Source organism: Hipposideros armiger, unplaced genomic scaffold (genome assembly GCF_001890085.2).
Source record: "Hipposideros armiger isolate ML-2016 unplaced genomic scaffold, ASM189008v1 scaffold_419, whole genome shotgun sequence".
NCBI lineage: Eukaryota > Metazoa > Chordata > Mammalia > Chiroptera > Hipposideridae > Hipposideros > Hipposideros armiger.
Window position 1 is genome coordinate 1,015,427 of NW_017731769.1, and position 14,910 is coordinate 1,030,336.

General features: G+C 60.0%; 2 protein-coding genes across 2 annotated transcripts in view; one reads left to right on the forward strand and one right to left on the reverse strand.

Moving 5' to 3' along the window:
* The first annotated feature begins 6 nt into the window (after positions 1 to 6).
* On the forward strand, positions 7 to 8,854 carry SLC6A8 (solute carrier family 6 member 8). Its single transcript, XM_019664333.1, has 13 exons — positions 7 to 299; positions 1,920 to 2,051; positions 3,099 to 3,348; positions 3,840 to 3,972; positions 4,914 to 5,048; positions 5,133 to 5,236; positions 5,332 to 5,456; positions 6,017 to 6,129; positions 6,220 to 6,357; positions 6,437 to 6,539; positions 6,631 to 6,731; positions 6,807 to 6,977; positions 7,333 to 8,854. Exons 1-13 carry the CDS (start codon positions 38 to 40, stop codon positions 7,471 to 7,473), a joined length of 1,908 nt encoding a protein of 635 aa, XP_019519878.1. The 5' UTR covers positions 7 to 37; the 3' UTR covers positions 7,474 to 8,854.
* A 3,276-nt stretch (positions 8,855 to 12,130) lies between these two features.
* Positions 12,131 to 14,910, reverse strand: part of BCAP31 (B cell receptor associated protein 31) — a 29,019-nt gene continuing 26,239 nt past the window's right edge. Inside the window, exons 6-8 of the mRNA XM_019664327.1 lie at positions 14,736 to 14,853; positions 13,601 to 13,701; positions 12,131 to 12,539 (exon numbers count right to left, since the gene is read on the reverse strand). Coding sequence (XP_019519872.1) covers positions 12,501 to 12,539; positions 13,601 to 13,701; positions 14,736 to 14,853 — 258 coding nt within the window. The 3' untranslated portion in view covers positions 12,131 to 12,500. The remainder of the gene's footprint in view (positions 12,540 to 13,600; positions 13,702 to 14,735; positions 14,854 to 14,910) is intronic.

Here is a 14,910-nt window from a genome sequence, read left to right on the forward strand (position 1 = left end):
GGCCCGGCCCGGCCCGGCCGCGCCGCCAGCCGGGGCCATGGCGAAGAAGAGCGCCGAGAACGGCATCTACAGCGTGTCCGGGGACGACAAGAAGGGCCCCCTGATCGCGCCTGGGCCCGACGGGGCCCCGGCCAAGGGCGATGGCCCCGCGGGCCTGGGGGCGCCTGGTGGCCGCCTGGCCGTGCCGCCGCGCGAGACCTGGACACGCCAGATGGACTTCATCATGTCGTGCGTGGGCTTCGCCGTGGGCCTGGGCAACGTGTGGCGCTTCCCCTACCTGTGCTACAAGAACGGCGGAGGTGAGCGCCCCCGCTCCTACGCGCCACAGACCCTCCCCTGCCCGCCGCGGGCCCCACTGCGCGCCCCACGGGGGCGCACGGGCGAAGTCCAGAGGGTGGGGAAAGCCCCCAGGGTGGTCGTGGGCCAGGGCCACCCCTCGCCGTCAGTGGCCGCTCAGTGGCCGCTCGGTTGCCCAGCCTGGCGGCGTCCACCCCCTGGCCGGTCATGTGCCTGGCAGTGTTTGGGGGGAGGGAGCCAGGGAGCCTCAGGCCCAGGCCGCGGAGCTGCCCCCCCAGACTCCCGGAGCTCCGGGATTGGCCACTGAGGTGGGAAGGCGAGGCCTGCCCCCTGGGGGGGCTCCCAGAGGTGAGGAGCCCTGGCTGCCCCCGCCGGTCAGACACACAAGTGGCACATTGTGTGGGCCCCCCACGTGTGCACACACACGAACACACACACACACAATGGGCCACTCTGTCCCTCCCCCTCCCCTCCCTTCCCCTCCCTTCCCTTCCCCAGCTCTTCTCTCTTCCCTTCCCCTCTCTCCCCTGCCCTCCCTTCCCCACCCTCCCCTCTAGCCTGGGCCTGGAACACTGGGTGCCTGAGCCAGGCTTGGGAAGCCTGCGGCCTGGGCTGCCTGGCGCCTCCGCTGGACACACTGCATGCACACCCCATGCCTACTTGACTGCCCCAACCCAGCTTAGCAACAGCGATGGGCACGCGGGTCCTGTGACTGCAAAGCAGCACCAGGGTTGGTGGAAAACCATGGTGACTGGGTGATAGATGGGAAACTGAGGCCCAGGGTGAAGGCCTTTGCCCAAGGTCATACACAAGAAATATGCTGGCACCAAGAGCCAGGCAAGCTGCAGCGAAGCCCAGCTTCTGAGTAGTGGAGAGAGCTAAGCCCCGGGCAAGGGTAGGGGGCCTGTGGAGGATGGGGGAGTGCACAGGGGTCTACTGGGGTCCAGCTCCCCACCCCCTGCCCTGCATGCTGCCTCCAGAGCCGGGTGGCCTCCCCCACGATGTCTGTCCTTGCTCACTGACACCTTCGGACACCCCCCCCCAAGTCCACTGGCGAAGACTGCCACCCACCCACTCTCTTCCCTCGACCTTCGCACTTGTAGGAGAGTGCGTGGGTACAGGGAAGGCAGGGGCTCCCTACCCTCTCCCAAGACAGGTAGGCCTCTGGGCCTGAGCGCCAGCCATAACGCACAAACACACATGCATGCACATGCCCTCGCCGCCTTTCCTTCCTGTGCTGCCTGGCAAAGGTGGAAGTGCGACATGAGGGATGGCTTGTGTGTGCAAGCACATGGATCCTCCCTGCCTGTTAGGTCACTCTAGGCGACTGTGGAGGCAGAAGCCTTGTGGGCATAGGAACACCCCCTCCCCAGCCCAGGGAACTGGGCCACAGCACCCCCTCAATACTCCACCCCCCAGGGCTGTTCACCTGGAGCCTCTGAGTCAGTGGCCACCCCCTGCACTGATTCACCCAGTGGGAAGTTATGATGGGGCTGGGGTGGGGTCTGGAGCTGAGGCTCCGCCCCAGCCTCCCAGGGCTTCTGAAAGCTGGGCTGGCCACGGGCCTGCACAGCCCGGTTGGGGGTTGGGGTCAAGTCCTCCACCTGTGTGTCCTCCCTCAGGTGTGTTCCTTATTCCCTACGTCCTGATCGCCCTGGTCGGAGGAATCCCCATTTTCTTCTTGGAGATCTCACTGGGCCAGTTCATGAAGGCCGGCAGCATCAATGTCTGGAACATTTGCCCTCTGTTCAAAGGTGAGCAGCCACAGGCCAACCCCTCTCACCCTCTCCCTCAGGGACGCCTCCCATGTCCCACTGCTGGGGCAAGGCTGGCACCCACTTGAAAAACCTGGTGCTGTCTAAGCACCAGGCCTGGGGCCCACTGATGGACCCCCCCCCAGTCATGAGGGGGAAGCTGGAGATCATGGCTGGAGACCACCCATGACCTTGGGCAGGCTGGGGCTAGAATGGGGGATTGGGCTTCTCCACCAGGGCGAGGGCACCCAGGCCCAGCAGTGCTGGGGACAGACCCTGCCAACCACACGTGCTCACTGGGGCTGAGTGGAGAGTGGCTGGGTGCGAGCGACGATGGCTGGAGAAGCTCCCCAGGACAGGCTCTCCCAAGGCCAGAGGGCCAGGCTAAGGAGTTTGGATGGGAGCCATTGAAAGTTCAGGGTCTGAAGGGAAGAACTAATAATTGCAAAGATTATCTTAGAGCCCCTTCTGTGTGTGAGCACTGTTCCCCTATCATCTCTCAAGGCCCTAGGAGGTAGGCTTTGCTGGTAATCTCCCTGAGGGGCTGGGACACAGAGGTAAAGTGACTGGCTAAGGTTGCCCGCTTAGAGGGTGACTCGCTGCCCCAGCAAGGACAGACAGCCCCAGCTCACCGGAAAGCCCCCCAAGCTGCTGAGTACTGGAGGCCACCGGGGGACCAGGTGGAGGCTTGGCCCTCCTTCAACTGCTGTGGTGGCAGTGAGACACAAAAGAAGGGGACGGGTGTGGGAGACTAGGGAATCAACAGGACAACGCTCAGATGGGGGCAGGATGGAAGGGGCTCTGCCTTGGGTCTGAGGAGGGTGCAGCAGATGATGCCATGAGCAGGGGCTGGTTTTTGGCCAGGGACAGATTGGGGAGTTAGCCCAGCATTGGGACACTTGCCCAAGGGAGAGTCCAGGGGCTCGGTCAGGAGCATGCTAGAGAAGGATCTAGTGCGATAGATGGATGGTGGGGAGGGGGACGGCGGCAGATGCAGGGAGCTGGCCAGAGGAGACCCTGCACAAAAACTGCCCTCCCTGCTCCTAGGCCTGGGCTACGCCTCCATGGTGATTGTCTTCTACTGCAACACCTACTACATCATGGTGCTGGCCTGGGGCTTCTACTACCTGGTGAAGTCCTTCACCACCACGCTGCCCTGGGCCACGTGCGGCCATACCTGGAACACTCACGACTGCGTGGAGATCTTCCACCATGAAGACTGTGCCAATGCCAGCCTGGCCAACCTCACATGTGACCAGCTTGCTGACCGCCGGTCCCCTGTCATCGAGTTCTGGGAGTGAGTCAGGCGCCTCTGGGCCAGGCCGGGCCTGCCTCTCTCTCTGGGCTCTAGAGGTTGCCCGAGACTGCGGGGGAGGGGCATGGCCCAGCCCTGGGGGGATTCACAGCTGGAGCCAGTCCTGGGCCCTGCCTGCCCTAGGGGGAGATCCCCCAGCCTAGTCCTGATGGGAGCCAGGTGGGATCCAGGATGTGTGGGCCTTGCTCCTTCAGCACCATTTCTCACACTGGGCACTGTCACTCTGTGGTGCCAGCCAGACTGGGGGAGGGGGATGGCCGCCAGCCCCACCGCCTCTGCCCAGGGACTCCCCGGCTCCAGGCACACACACTGTGATTCCTCCAGGCGGCAGGCTTGGGCCGGGGCCCAGCCCAGGTGCTCAGGAGAGACCAGCTGGACACAAGGGCTGCAGGAGGGGGAGCACCAACCCTGGGACGGCTCCCAGTTGCTTTGCTCTCTGCTGGCACAGCCCTCATGGGCTCTCCCTCCCCTAGGAACAAAGTCTTGCGGCTCTCCCGGGGGCTAGAGGAGCCAAGGGCCCTCAACTGGGAGGTGACCCTGTGTCTGCTGGCCTGCTGGGTGCTGGTCTACTTCTGTGTCTGGAAGGGGGTCAAGTCAACAGGAAAGGTACAGTAGGAGGTGGTGGGGGGTTCTCTGCCGGGAACCAGTGTTGCAACGGGTGGTGACCGGACCAGGGTCTGTCCCCGAGGAGGGGGCAGGTACTTCAACCCAGTTCCCTTGATCCCCACCACATGGCTGCATAGTCCTCCTCAGCCTCCAAATCCAGACCCAGCTGCCTTCCCTCCCGAGGGGAAGGGACCCAGGCAGCAGCTGCCCCTTCCCTGTGTCGGGGTCCCATCCCCATTCTTCATGCCGCTTCCTCTCTATTTCTCACTCACCATCGGAGTGTGTTGCCACAGTCTGGGAGGACCTGTTCTATGGCTGTCTCTGTCCCTCGTCTGAACCACAAGAACTCTAGACACATTCATCCACAGAGGCTGCCTGTCAAGTTCGTACGACAAACGTGTGAACAGACACATAACAAGACAGTGTACCGAGGGCCGTGGCACACAACCAGGTCCCAGAAACGGTCCACAGAGCAGCCCCCTCCCGAGCTAGAGGCCCCACTGGGTGGGAGGCAGAGGCCTTTGCCATCCATCTCCCTCTTTGCTCTGTCTCTGGCTGGCCCACTTCTAATCCCAGCTACCAACAACCCCGCCTGTCTGCATAGGATGACCTGGAGTCAGGGACACAGGAGGTGTAGGACCTGCCCCCAGGCTGAGGTCCCACTCCCTCCTCAGGGACGGCCCTGCCTCTGCCCTCCCTCTCGGCTTACCTGTGCATACCATGGGGCTGCTGGTGCCCCCGAGGAGCACCTGGCTTCCTTTGGGAGGAGCCATGGCTCTGAGGAGGACGAGGGGGGTCTTCCCACTGGCCTCCCTCCTGACCTCTGACCACGCTGTCCAGTGGTGGGGGACGTGGCCTGCCCGCCTCAGGCTGCCCACGCTGGGGGCCTCTAAGGAGGAGGTGGGTGCTGTAGGGCCCCTCTGAGCAACCCGGCTCTCCAGATCGTGTACTTCACCGCTACGTTCCCCTACGTGGTTCTCGTTGTGCTGCTCGTGCGTGGAGTGCTGCTGCCTGGCGCCCTGGATGGCATCATCTACTATCTCAAGCCTGACTGGTCGAAGCTGGGGTCACCTCAGGTGCGGTGGAGGTGGTGGGGTGTAGACAGGGGAACCAGCCCCAACAGAGACCCTCACACCTACTCTTCCCTGGCCCATGTCCAGGTATGGATAGATGCCGGGACCCAGATTTTCTTCTCTTATGCCATTGGCCTGGGGGCCCTCACGGCCCTGGGCAGCTACAATCGCTTCAACAACAACTGCTACAAGTAAGCACCCCTGCCCTGTCCTGCCCTGCCCTGCCCACCCATGAGCAGCAAGTAGGCAGCCTAACCAGCCCCCTTGGTCCCCTGTGCCCCCCCAGGGATGCCATCATCCTCGCGCTCATCAACAGCGGGACCAGCTTCTTTGCTGGCTTTGTGGTCTTCTCCATCCTGGGCTTCATGGCTGCAGAGCAGGGTGTGCACATCTCCAAGGTGGCAGAATCAGGTAAAGACCCCTGAGCCCCAGCCGGGCCTCCGGAGCAGCAGCTGCTGTCCTAACGTACCATGTACATGAACACACGTGCAAATAGACATTATGAGAAATGAGAGAAAAATTCAAACTCAACTTGTCACATTGCTCTGGGCCGGAGGCAGGCCTGGAAGAGCAGCTGCAAGGAACGCACAGCTGTTTCAGCCAGCTCAGGGCTGAAGCCCTCATGGGCCAGGCCACATGGGAGCCTGGAGCCCCTGGCCATTCTCATATTTGCCAGAGTGTTGCAGAGGGAAAGGAAGGCCTTTCCGGGGTCAGTGGTGACTAGGAGTCCGAACCACACACCCCACTCTTATGGGTGGAGGTCTGCCGAGGGCCTGCAGGATTCTTCCAGCCCCTGGTACGGCACACCACACGGGCTTGAGTGGCCCAGCAGTGCCTTGACACGAGGGGAAAGGCCCTTGGTCACAAGGTGTCCTGGCATTGTCCGCTGCTGTGGTACCACGGGGCAAGGGTGGAGGGGCAGGACGTGAGTACAGACCCCAGGTGTCCACATGCTGTGCCTTCCCCATCAGGGCCCGGCCTGGCCTTCATCGCCTATCCCCGGGCTGTCACGCTGATGCCCGTGGCACCGCTTTGGGCTGCCCTTTTCTTCTTCATGCTGCTGCTGCTAGGTCTCGACAGCCAGGTTTGCAGGGGGGGGATAGGACACTGGGGGCTGGGAGGGGGGAGGGGCCGGTGAGTGGGCAAGGGGCGCGGCCTGAGCGCCCGGCCACAGTTTGTAGGTGTGGAAGGCTTCATCACAGGCCTGCTCGACCTCCTCCCGGCCTCCTACTACTTCCGTTTCCAAAGGGAGATCTCCGTGGCCCTCTGCTGTGCGCTCTGCTTTGTCATCGACCTCTCCATGGTGACCGATGTGAGTGGGGGCAAGGCGGGGGCTGCCCCTGTCCCCCCACTGCCATCTGCCACCTACACTAACCTGGCTCTGTCCCCAGGGCGGGATGTATGTCTTCCAGCTGTTTGACTACTACTCAGCCAGTGGCACGACCCTACTCTGGCAGGCCTTCTGGGAGTGTGTGGTGGTGGCCTGGGTGTATGGTAGGTCTGGGCTGAGGGGTGAGTGGGGCTGCGGCACGGGGTGGGGGTGGTGGGTCTCCAGCTCCGGCCCTCCTGCCTCACCTCACCCCAGGAGCTGACCGCTTCATGGACGATGTGGCCTGCATGATTGGGTACCGGCCTTGCCCCTGGATGAAATGGTGCTGGTCCTTCTTCACCCCGCTGGTCTGCATGGTAAGGGCTAGGCAGGCTGGGCTAGACCGGGCTGGGTGCCACAGGCCAATGGCTGAGCTCTGATTCTCCCCACAGGGCATCTTTGTCTTCAACGCCGTGTACTCCAAGCCACTGGTCTACAACAACACCTACGTGTACCCGTGGTGGGGTGAGGCCATGGGCTGGGGCCTCGCGCTCTCCTCCATGCTGTGCGTGCCCCTCTACCTGCTGGGCTGCCTCCTCACAGCCAAGGGGACCATGGCTGAGGTTAGTTCCCTGACGCCACCCCTCCCTTCTGTTGGGTCAAGGCCTTAGCTCCAGACTGCCCACCCACCAGGATGGGTCACTGCACCAGAAGCCTCAGGGCCAGCTCGGACAGCGCTGGATGGGAGGAAAGCTGGCCCTCCAGGGCCTCGAGTCGTGGAAGGGGGAGGAGAGGCTTATCATTAGCTTCCATTCTCACAGCCACACAACCCTGTCTCCCTAGTGCAGCAAGTGGGGCCTGGTCAGTGTCCCAGGAGGAGCCCTGGGCCGAGTTGGTGGCAGGTGGCCCAAGTGGAAAGAGGCCAAGGACAAGCAGGTTCCCCTCCCCAGGGGCTCACCATGTCCCTCTCTCCTGCAGCGCTGGCAGCACCTGACTCAGCCTGTCTGGGGCCTCCACCACTTGGAGTACAGAGCTCAGGACTCGGACGTCAGGGGCCTGACCACCCTGACCCCAGTGGCCGAGAGCAGCAAGGTGGTGGTTGTAGAGAGCGTCATGTGACAGGCAGCTGGCTCCCAATGCCAGCTCTCCCTCTTGTAGCCATAGCAGCCCCTGCTTTAGCCCCCCCCACCCTCTCCAGGGGCTTGCCTTTCCCTGACACTTTTGGGGTCTGCCTGGGGGGGAGGGGAGAAAGCACCACGAGTGCTTATAACTAAAATAACTTTTTCCATTTTTAATAAAATGCCAAAAATATCACAACCCACCAAAAATAGATGCCTCCCCCCCAACCAAGCTGGTGCTCACGCTGCTTCCCAGGCCCTGCCACCTGCCCTCCCCCTAGTGCCCGCTGCCGATGCCACGCCCTGCCCACCCTTGCCTGCCTCTCCAGGCTCTGCCCAGCACACCCTTGGGTGGCCCCTCACCCCAGATGCAGCAGTGGCAGCTTGGGGAACGGAACAGGAGAGAGGAGGAGGAAGGTGAGGGAGGCTCAGTGGCACCAAGGTGAATATTTCAGCTGGGCTAGACGCCTCTCCCCATCCCTACTCTAGAAGCTTAGAGAGCCAGCCAGCAATGGAACCTTCTGGTTCCTGCGCCAATTGCCACCAATATCAATTGTGTGAGCTTGTGTATGAGTGCATGTGTGTGTGAGTATGTAGGGTATATATAGATCTCTATCTCTTAGCAAAGGTGAATACCAGGTGTAAACTGTGCCTGTGGGCAAATGAGGCTTGTATTTTGCACATTTTATAAAAACTTGAGGAGAGATATTTCTGCTTGTATATTTCTAAAGAGAAAACAGCCCCGAAGTCCCTCTCCTTGCCACTCCCAGTCCCTTTTTGCCCTTCCTTATTCCTCTGCCCCAGCCAAGGAGTGTGAATTTATAGATCTAATTTTCATAGGCAAAACAAGAGCTTCGAGCTGTCGAGTGTGCAAGTCTGTCGTGTGGGTATGCATGTGTAGTCCCCAGCCCCAGATGGGTGGAAAAGTGCACGGTAGGGGCCCCGAGGGGTGTCTCCACTCTGCCCCTCTACCCACAAGTTGTTGGGGGTGACTAGATGCGGTGTTCTGTCCCAGGAACCTGGGGCTGCTCACCTGGCATGCTTAAGCTTGCCCACACCCTGCCCCCTGGGCTGGGCACAACAGCAGGGTCTGAGGTGGGCACCAGCCAGGGAAGGGATCGGGGCTTGGCTCCCACCTGCCAGCTTAAGGCTGATGCACTTTCCGCATCTCAAGTCTTCCGTGTAGCGGCTTTACCTAACCCACCTCGGTGTCACATCCAATCCAGAGACAGCTGGGTGGACCCTAGAGAGTCGTCCCCCACACCCTGACATCAGCTGGAGGGATGAGGCTGGGTGAGGGGGTGGGGGCAGCAGGGACATTCTTACTGTGCTAAAAGCCACTGCAAACATAGCAATAAAAACATGTCATTTTCCAAAGCTGGCTCCTGCTCCACCTCTGCTTGTCTGGGGGGGAGGAGGGGTGGCGGGGAGATGGGATTAGAGGTTTCGGGGGGGTCTCCCCACCTCCAGCTGCTTCCTCGAGCTGCTTCATGGGGCAAGTATTTGTTCTGAGGGTCTCCGTGTCCCGCACTGTTCCAGGAACTGGGAAAAATAGAGCAGGGGAGGCAGCCGGCAAAAAGCCTTTTCCCCACGGAGCTGACATACTTGGGGAGAAAGGTAACAGTATGTATGGGAGAGAGGAACACACGGAGCAGGGCAGGTGGGTTTGAGGTCATGGAAAGTGAGTGGAGAGTCACAAGTGCAGAGATTTTCCAAAGATTGCCCAAATGCCACACTGAACAGGTGACTTGCTAAGATGCAGGCTGTGAGGGGCAGACAAGGTGAAGAGCTGGGGAGGCCGGTGAGGAGGCGGCAGCAGAGCCCCCCGGAAGGTGGAGATCACTGGGACCAGGACGCTAGCAGGGCAGGAGAGAAATCTTTTGATTAGAGACCCCTTTGCAAGGCAGAGCTGAGAGAGTGAGCCTGAGAACCTTAAAGAGTAGCATTGCCAGGCCCTGTACCGGGCAGACCAGAAGGTTTGGAGGGGGTGGTGTTATCCAAGTGGAGACCTCTACACAGCAGCTGGAAAAGGAGTCTGGAATTCTGGAAAGTCTGGACTGGAGAGAGAACTTAGGAAGTTCTCAGCACATAAAGATGGCCCTGAGAGCCCTGCACCTGGACTAGCTCAGCAGGGCTGGCCAAGTGGTTGGGGAAGGAGAAGCGACCCAAGCACTGAACCCTGGGGCCCTGTGACACTCAGAGGTGACAGAGAAGGGGGTGGGGGTGGACAGTGGAGACAGAGGAGAGGTGGCCAGCAGGGTGGAAGGGACCTCAAGAGTGAATGTCTTTGATGCCACTGAACTATCTTAAAAATGATTAAAACCAAAGTTTTAGGTTACAATGTATTTTACAACGTAAAAGAAGGGGTGAGGAAGAACTGGAGACCATAAATCCATTCAGGTCCTCGTGGGCAGGCAGGACCTCAAGCACAAGAGTTTCAGTCCTAGGTGATAGCAGGGTATGCCATCCAGTCATGGGAAGGAGGGCACGGGGTGGCTGGGGCCAGCTGTCAGCTGAGGCAGGCCTGGGGTGGGGGGTTAAGGTCTCGATGCCAGCCTGGGCAGAGGGGACAGTGGTCCCCCAGAGAAATGTGTTTGTTCCGCTCTAGACCCTCCCAGGCCAGTCCCTGCTCTTCAGAGCACGGCATGGTCCCCTTAGTGAGGAGGGGCTTTTGCAGTCCAGTCAGGGGCAGGCTCTGGCTTGTGATGTTCCCATCAGCCATGCTCTGATGGTCACCGAGAACCTGGACAGGGGCAGTTCCCCACAGAGCTCGCAAAGGCCTTTAGAGCCTGTGCTGGCATGCAGACAGGTGCCTCCCCAGCAAGTGGGCCCCTGCAGGGTGCCTGACAACCCGCCTGACAACTATTCTGACCCAACCCTTGTCCCACCCTTCTCTTAAAATGCTTCTCACTCTACAAACCCTCAGCTCTTGCCACTCCAGAACTGTGTGTGCTGGCAGCTCCCACATCTCCAGCCTGGCTCTCCTGGGCTGAGAAGACCCCTCCAAGCCCTGCCCCCAGGGACTCCTCCCTACCCGCTGAACAGAGCCTGGTGTCACCCTCAGGGCCCACTCGGCTCTCCACCCCACCTTGGGATCACACCAACTGTTTTAACATCACTCTCCCAACAGCAGCCATGCCTTGGCTCAGGTCTTCGTCGCCTCTTGCCAAATAGCCTCTATGCCACCTGCCACAATGCCACCAAAAACTCAGAATAACATCAGCATCACAGAGAGAACCTGACAGAGGCTGGACCACTTGGCTGGGGCCAGAGCAGTGGGCAGGCGCCATTTGCTCAGGACACTGCCCCTGCAGTGGGGGCTTACAACACAGGGACTGGCCAAAGAAGTGGGAGACAGGGAGGAAATGGATCAGCCTGGAGGCCAGGCAGGGACGCTGGGGTAGTTCCGCTCGGAGTAGAAGCCTTCGGGATGCACGCAGGATGGGCCTGAGGGGCTGCTTCCCATGGTCAGCCCTCCGGTCTAGGCTGGGCCGGCACTTCGGTTTTCCACCTCTAAGAGTCTGTCACTCCCTTGGCTGTCTCGTTCCCCCACTAGACAGCTTTCTCCTCTCTGCCTGGCCCAGGGCCAGAAGTCCAGGGGACTTAGAGGCTGCCTGGGCTGGCCAGGGAAGAACCTGAAGGCAGAGTTTGGACTCTGGCCTCTGGAAGTTTGGAGAAGGGTGAGCTCAGGGAGGCCGAGGCTGTCAGAGGACACTTCCTGGAAAAGCAGGAAGAGCCTTCAACCTTGGCATAGCAACCAGAGGGTAACTCCCATGGGCTCTCCCCAATAGGCACCACCTTGGGAAAGGTGGGGAAGGGACACCGCAGACGGGAGCCACCAGCCCAGGCCTGGTGGGGCAGGATCGGGAGTGCAAGGCTGGCCGTCAGCACCACGATCTTCAGGTGACCCCCTAATTCCAAAAGAAAAGACCCTCCACTTGCTGCCCCAGCTCTCTGCCTAGTTCTCAGGGCTGGCAGCCCTAGCTACCCGTCCCAGCTCTCAGGCTGGCTCTGAGTACTAGACCCTGCTTGGTGGAGGCTACCTGCCAAAGCCAGCCTAGGGGGACACCAAGGGGCAGTGGGCTAGAAGGGCAGGCTCTCCAAGCTGACTGGTGTGTTCGACATGTTTTCAGGGCAGCACACCAACCAATCCAGAGCCCCTCCCCTCCTCCTAGCTCTGCCCTGGGCCAGTAGTAGGTCACCGCCAAGGGCGAGTCTCCTCTCTCAGCTGGCATTACTCAGAGGCCATTCTGCAAACCTTCGGGGGGGGGGCAGGGAATGACTGGTGGCACTCTGCCATGTTCTATCTGTCCTAAATATGATGAACAGGACCCAGAGGAGGCAGGCGAGGCTGCCACCTGGAAGCCCCATCAGTCCCCGCCTGGGTCCAGTAGCCAACCCCCAGGGAGATGACAGGCCAGACACACCCCAAGTAGCCATAAAGTGGCGCCTGGCCTGGGGAGCAGGAGGTGAAAGGGCAGAGAGGGTAAGTGTGAGCCCGGGCCCAGCCTGGGACGGGGAGCCTTTAAGGGTCAGAACAAGTTGCAAGCAGCAGGAAGGGTGAAGACTGGGGGGGGGGGGTCTCTGTCAGAGCTGGTCACTCCAGGGAGGGGAAGAAAGAGGTCTCCTCGCAACTTCAGTTACATGCACACACCACAGACACAACTTATCAACCTTTATTGCCAACAAGTAAAACTCTACTCTGCCTGCTTCACCCACCCTCCTGCAGGACCAGAGGAAAAGGGGCGTTGGATTTCTGAATATCAACGCACAACACAAAAAGGGACTCAAACCAGCAAGAAGTAAGCCCCACCGAGAGGGTTCCAGGTGCCCGCCTAGCTCCTGGATGGCCAAGCCGGCAGCAAGCTCATCCCGAGCGGGTGGAAACCCGGTCCCCTGTGGGGTGCTGGGAGAACAAGGAACTGGAAGCAGTGTGAGAGGCGCGAAGTGCAAGCGCCAAGGGAGGCCTGGCTCTCAGGAAACAGCAAGCTCAAGCCAGGCCACAGCCACAGGCAGGGAAGACGGCCCTCATTCCTCCTTCTTGTCCGTGGGACCATCTACTCTTGCCTGAAAAGGGATAAAAATCATAAAGCTCTGGATTAGCGCACTCCCCACCTTCACCCTTGAGCCCCTCCACTCCAGAGGCCCAGTATGGTGCTTTTTCCCTTAATGACAGTTGTCCAGGTGAACAAAGAACCCCACCGTCAGCAGCACCCCAAGGCCTGCAAGGGTGGGAGTAGCCTCAGTCTAGCGAAGGCCTGACCCTGCACAAACACCTCCTCTTGGGCCCCAGCCCGCCCCCTCCCTCACGCTCATGGCAACCTTGGCTTTCGAGTCCCTTCCAAGTCCCAGGTCAGGCTCTTCCCAACTCTGCACACCTTCTCTAGTTCCTGATGAGCCCGCCATACACGGAGGCCATCGGCTCCCGCTGGGGCTGGGTCCTCCCTCTTTGCCCACTCTGGTGACCGAACATGGGCCGCCAAGTGCCGAGGCAAGCTATCAGCACTTAGCAGTGTTTACCTGGCCCTCATGCCTGATTTCCAGGCCACCCGAGCTTCCAGAAGCAGCTAGTCTGAGGACTCAGACCAGGCCTGGGTGTGCAGGTGAGGGCAATGACTAGCACCTACTGGGGGAGGGCGGAGGGGGAATCCTGCAACGTCCCAAGCTTTTTGCCCCCGCATCGCCCTGCAGCCCCTGTGCAGGGAAGGCCAGCGGCCAGCCGTGGAGCTTCCCCTGCCTTGTCTGTCTGGTTCTCGATGGGACCCCTTCAGTGGACTTGGACTGGAGTCAGGGGCCCCAGACCACAGACCTGGGACCCCCAGACCACATAAGGAAAGGAGCCCCTCTTAGGGGCACTGATGCTGGGCATGAGGCAAGCCCACCGCCAAGGCCACCTTAGTAATTGGCCACCATCTGCCAAGCCACACCGCTCCCGCCCAAGAAAGGATTCCGGCTGCTGGGCCCGGACTGCCACTGCTGGCCAGGTTCTTTTCTAGACTCAGACTCAGCAGTGACGGAGGAAGAAAGGGGAAGCAGCGGAGAGATCAGCTCCCCTGTCGAAAGGCCTGCAGCAGCAGGACAGCGGCCTCCCTAGCAGATGGAGGGGGAGCAGAAGAAGCCATGCTGACCTGCAGCTTCGTGTGCATCTCCATCAGACGGTCGTACTCCTTGGCCAGACCCTCGGACTGCTTGCGCATGGCCAGAACCTCGTTTTCAGCTTTCTCTAGTTCTGGGAATGATTCGAGTGACGAAGAAAGGAAAATGAAAAGATGGGGATTAGGGAGGAAAACCCAGCTTGCTGGAGACACCAGATATAAGCCCTGAATCTGTTCCCAGTGAGGTCTAGACCAGGGGTCGGCAAACTGCAGCTCGCAAGCCACATGCGGCTCTTTGGGTATGTACAGGTGGCTCTGAAGTCAAATTGAAAATGAAAATAAAACTATCATAGTTTCATTTATAAAAATTTTAAAGGACATTATTCACATCATAGTGATTGATTTCATTTATTTTATGGCTCTCGAATAATTTTTAAACTGTTCTGAGGGACAGGATTGGCTCTTGCATCTCAAAAGTTTGCCGACCCTTGGTCTAGCCCACTCCTCTCAAGGAAGCTCCTCTGCCAGCTGCCTTGAGAGCCCCCAAAATGAGGGAGTTGGCCAACAAAACTGGGGTAAGTGAAAAAGTACCGAGGACCGCCCCCCAGCTCCTTTAATGAAAAGACCCCCCCAAGTGGCTCTTGCCAGGGGTGACTTCAGGGAGTCTGAGGGCATGGAACAAACATTCTGAAAATGTTGGGGGTGAGAGCAGGAGGCAGGGAGCAGAATCCCTGCCTGGAAGCCGACAACAAGAGAGACGTGTTGGGAGAGGCCTTCAGGAAGGGAGCATCTGGGAACTCGCAGTGGAGTTTTTGGGAATATCGCAACCAGCTCTGATTTAGCCTCCTGAGTTCTTTCCTTCCCTACCCACAAGGCCCCTGGGGACAACGATGCCCGTGTGCCCCATGCCTGGCACTGACTACAAGGCTCCAAAGTTAGTTTACGGGCTCTGGGGCTCCCTGGGCTCTCCGTGGCGGGATCCTGCGGTGCAGTAATAAACCAATGAGCCCCACCAACTGCGTATGGGCTGGATAAGCAGGGTGCTATTTGTTTTCACCCAGCTCCTGAGTGTAAGTTTGTTATTAATACTTTGGCGCAAGAGCAGTGGCGGCCACCAGCGGAGGCTCCGGACCTCTGGGAGCCAGGGGACACTGAGGACAACGCTCACTTTGCTTGTTGACGGCCAGCTCATCCTTCAGCTTCTTCACATCAGCCTGCAGGTCACTGTTCGCTGACTCCAACGTCACCTCCCTGGCGGACAACCCAACTCCATTAACAGCAGCTTCCTAGGAAGAGTGCCAAGGGCCTGGTTACTTGGAAGGGAGGGAGGGGGGCAAAGGGGA

What these genes read in the sequence shown, in the direction of transcription:
- SLC6A8 (XM_019664333.1), top strand. Translation starts at nt 38, where the DNA reads ATGGCGAAGAAGAGCGCCGAGAACGGCATCTACAGCGTGTCCGGGGAC. An exon ending in GTGCTACAAGAACGGCGGAG is followed by an intron (nt 300 to 1,919) that starts GTGAGCGCCCCC and finishes GTCCTCCCTCAG; the next exon opens with GTGTGTTCCTTATTCCCTAC. An exon ending in CATTTGCCCTCTGTTCAAAG is followed by an intron (nt 2,052 to 3,098) that starts GTGAGCAGCCAC and finishes CCCTGCTCCTAG; the next exon opens with GCCTGGGCTACGCCTCCATG.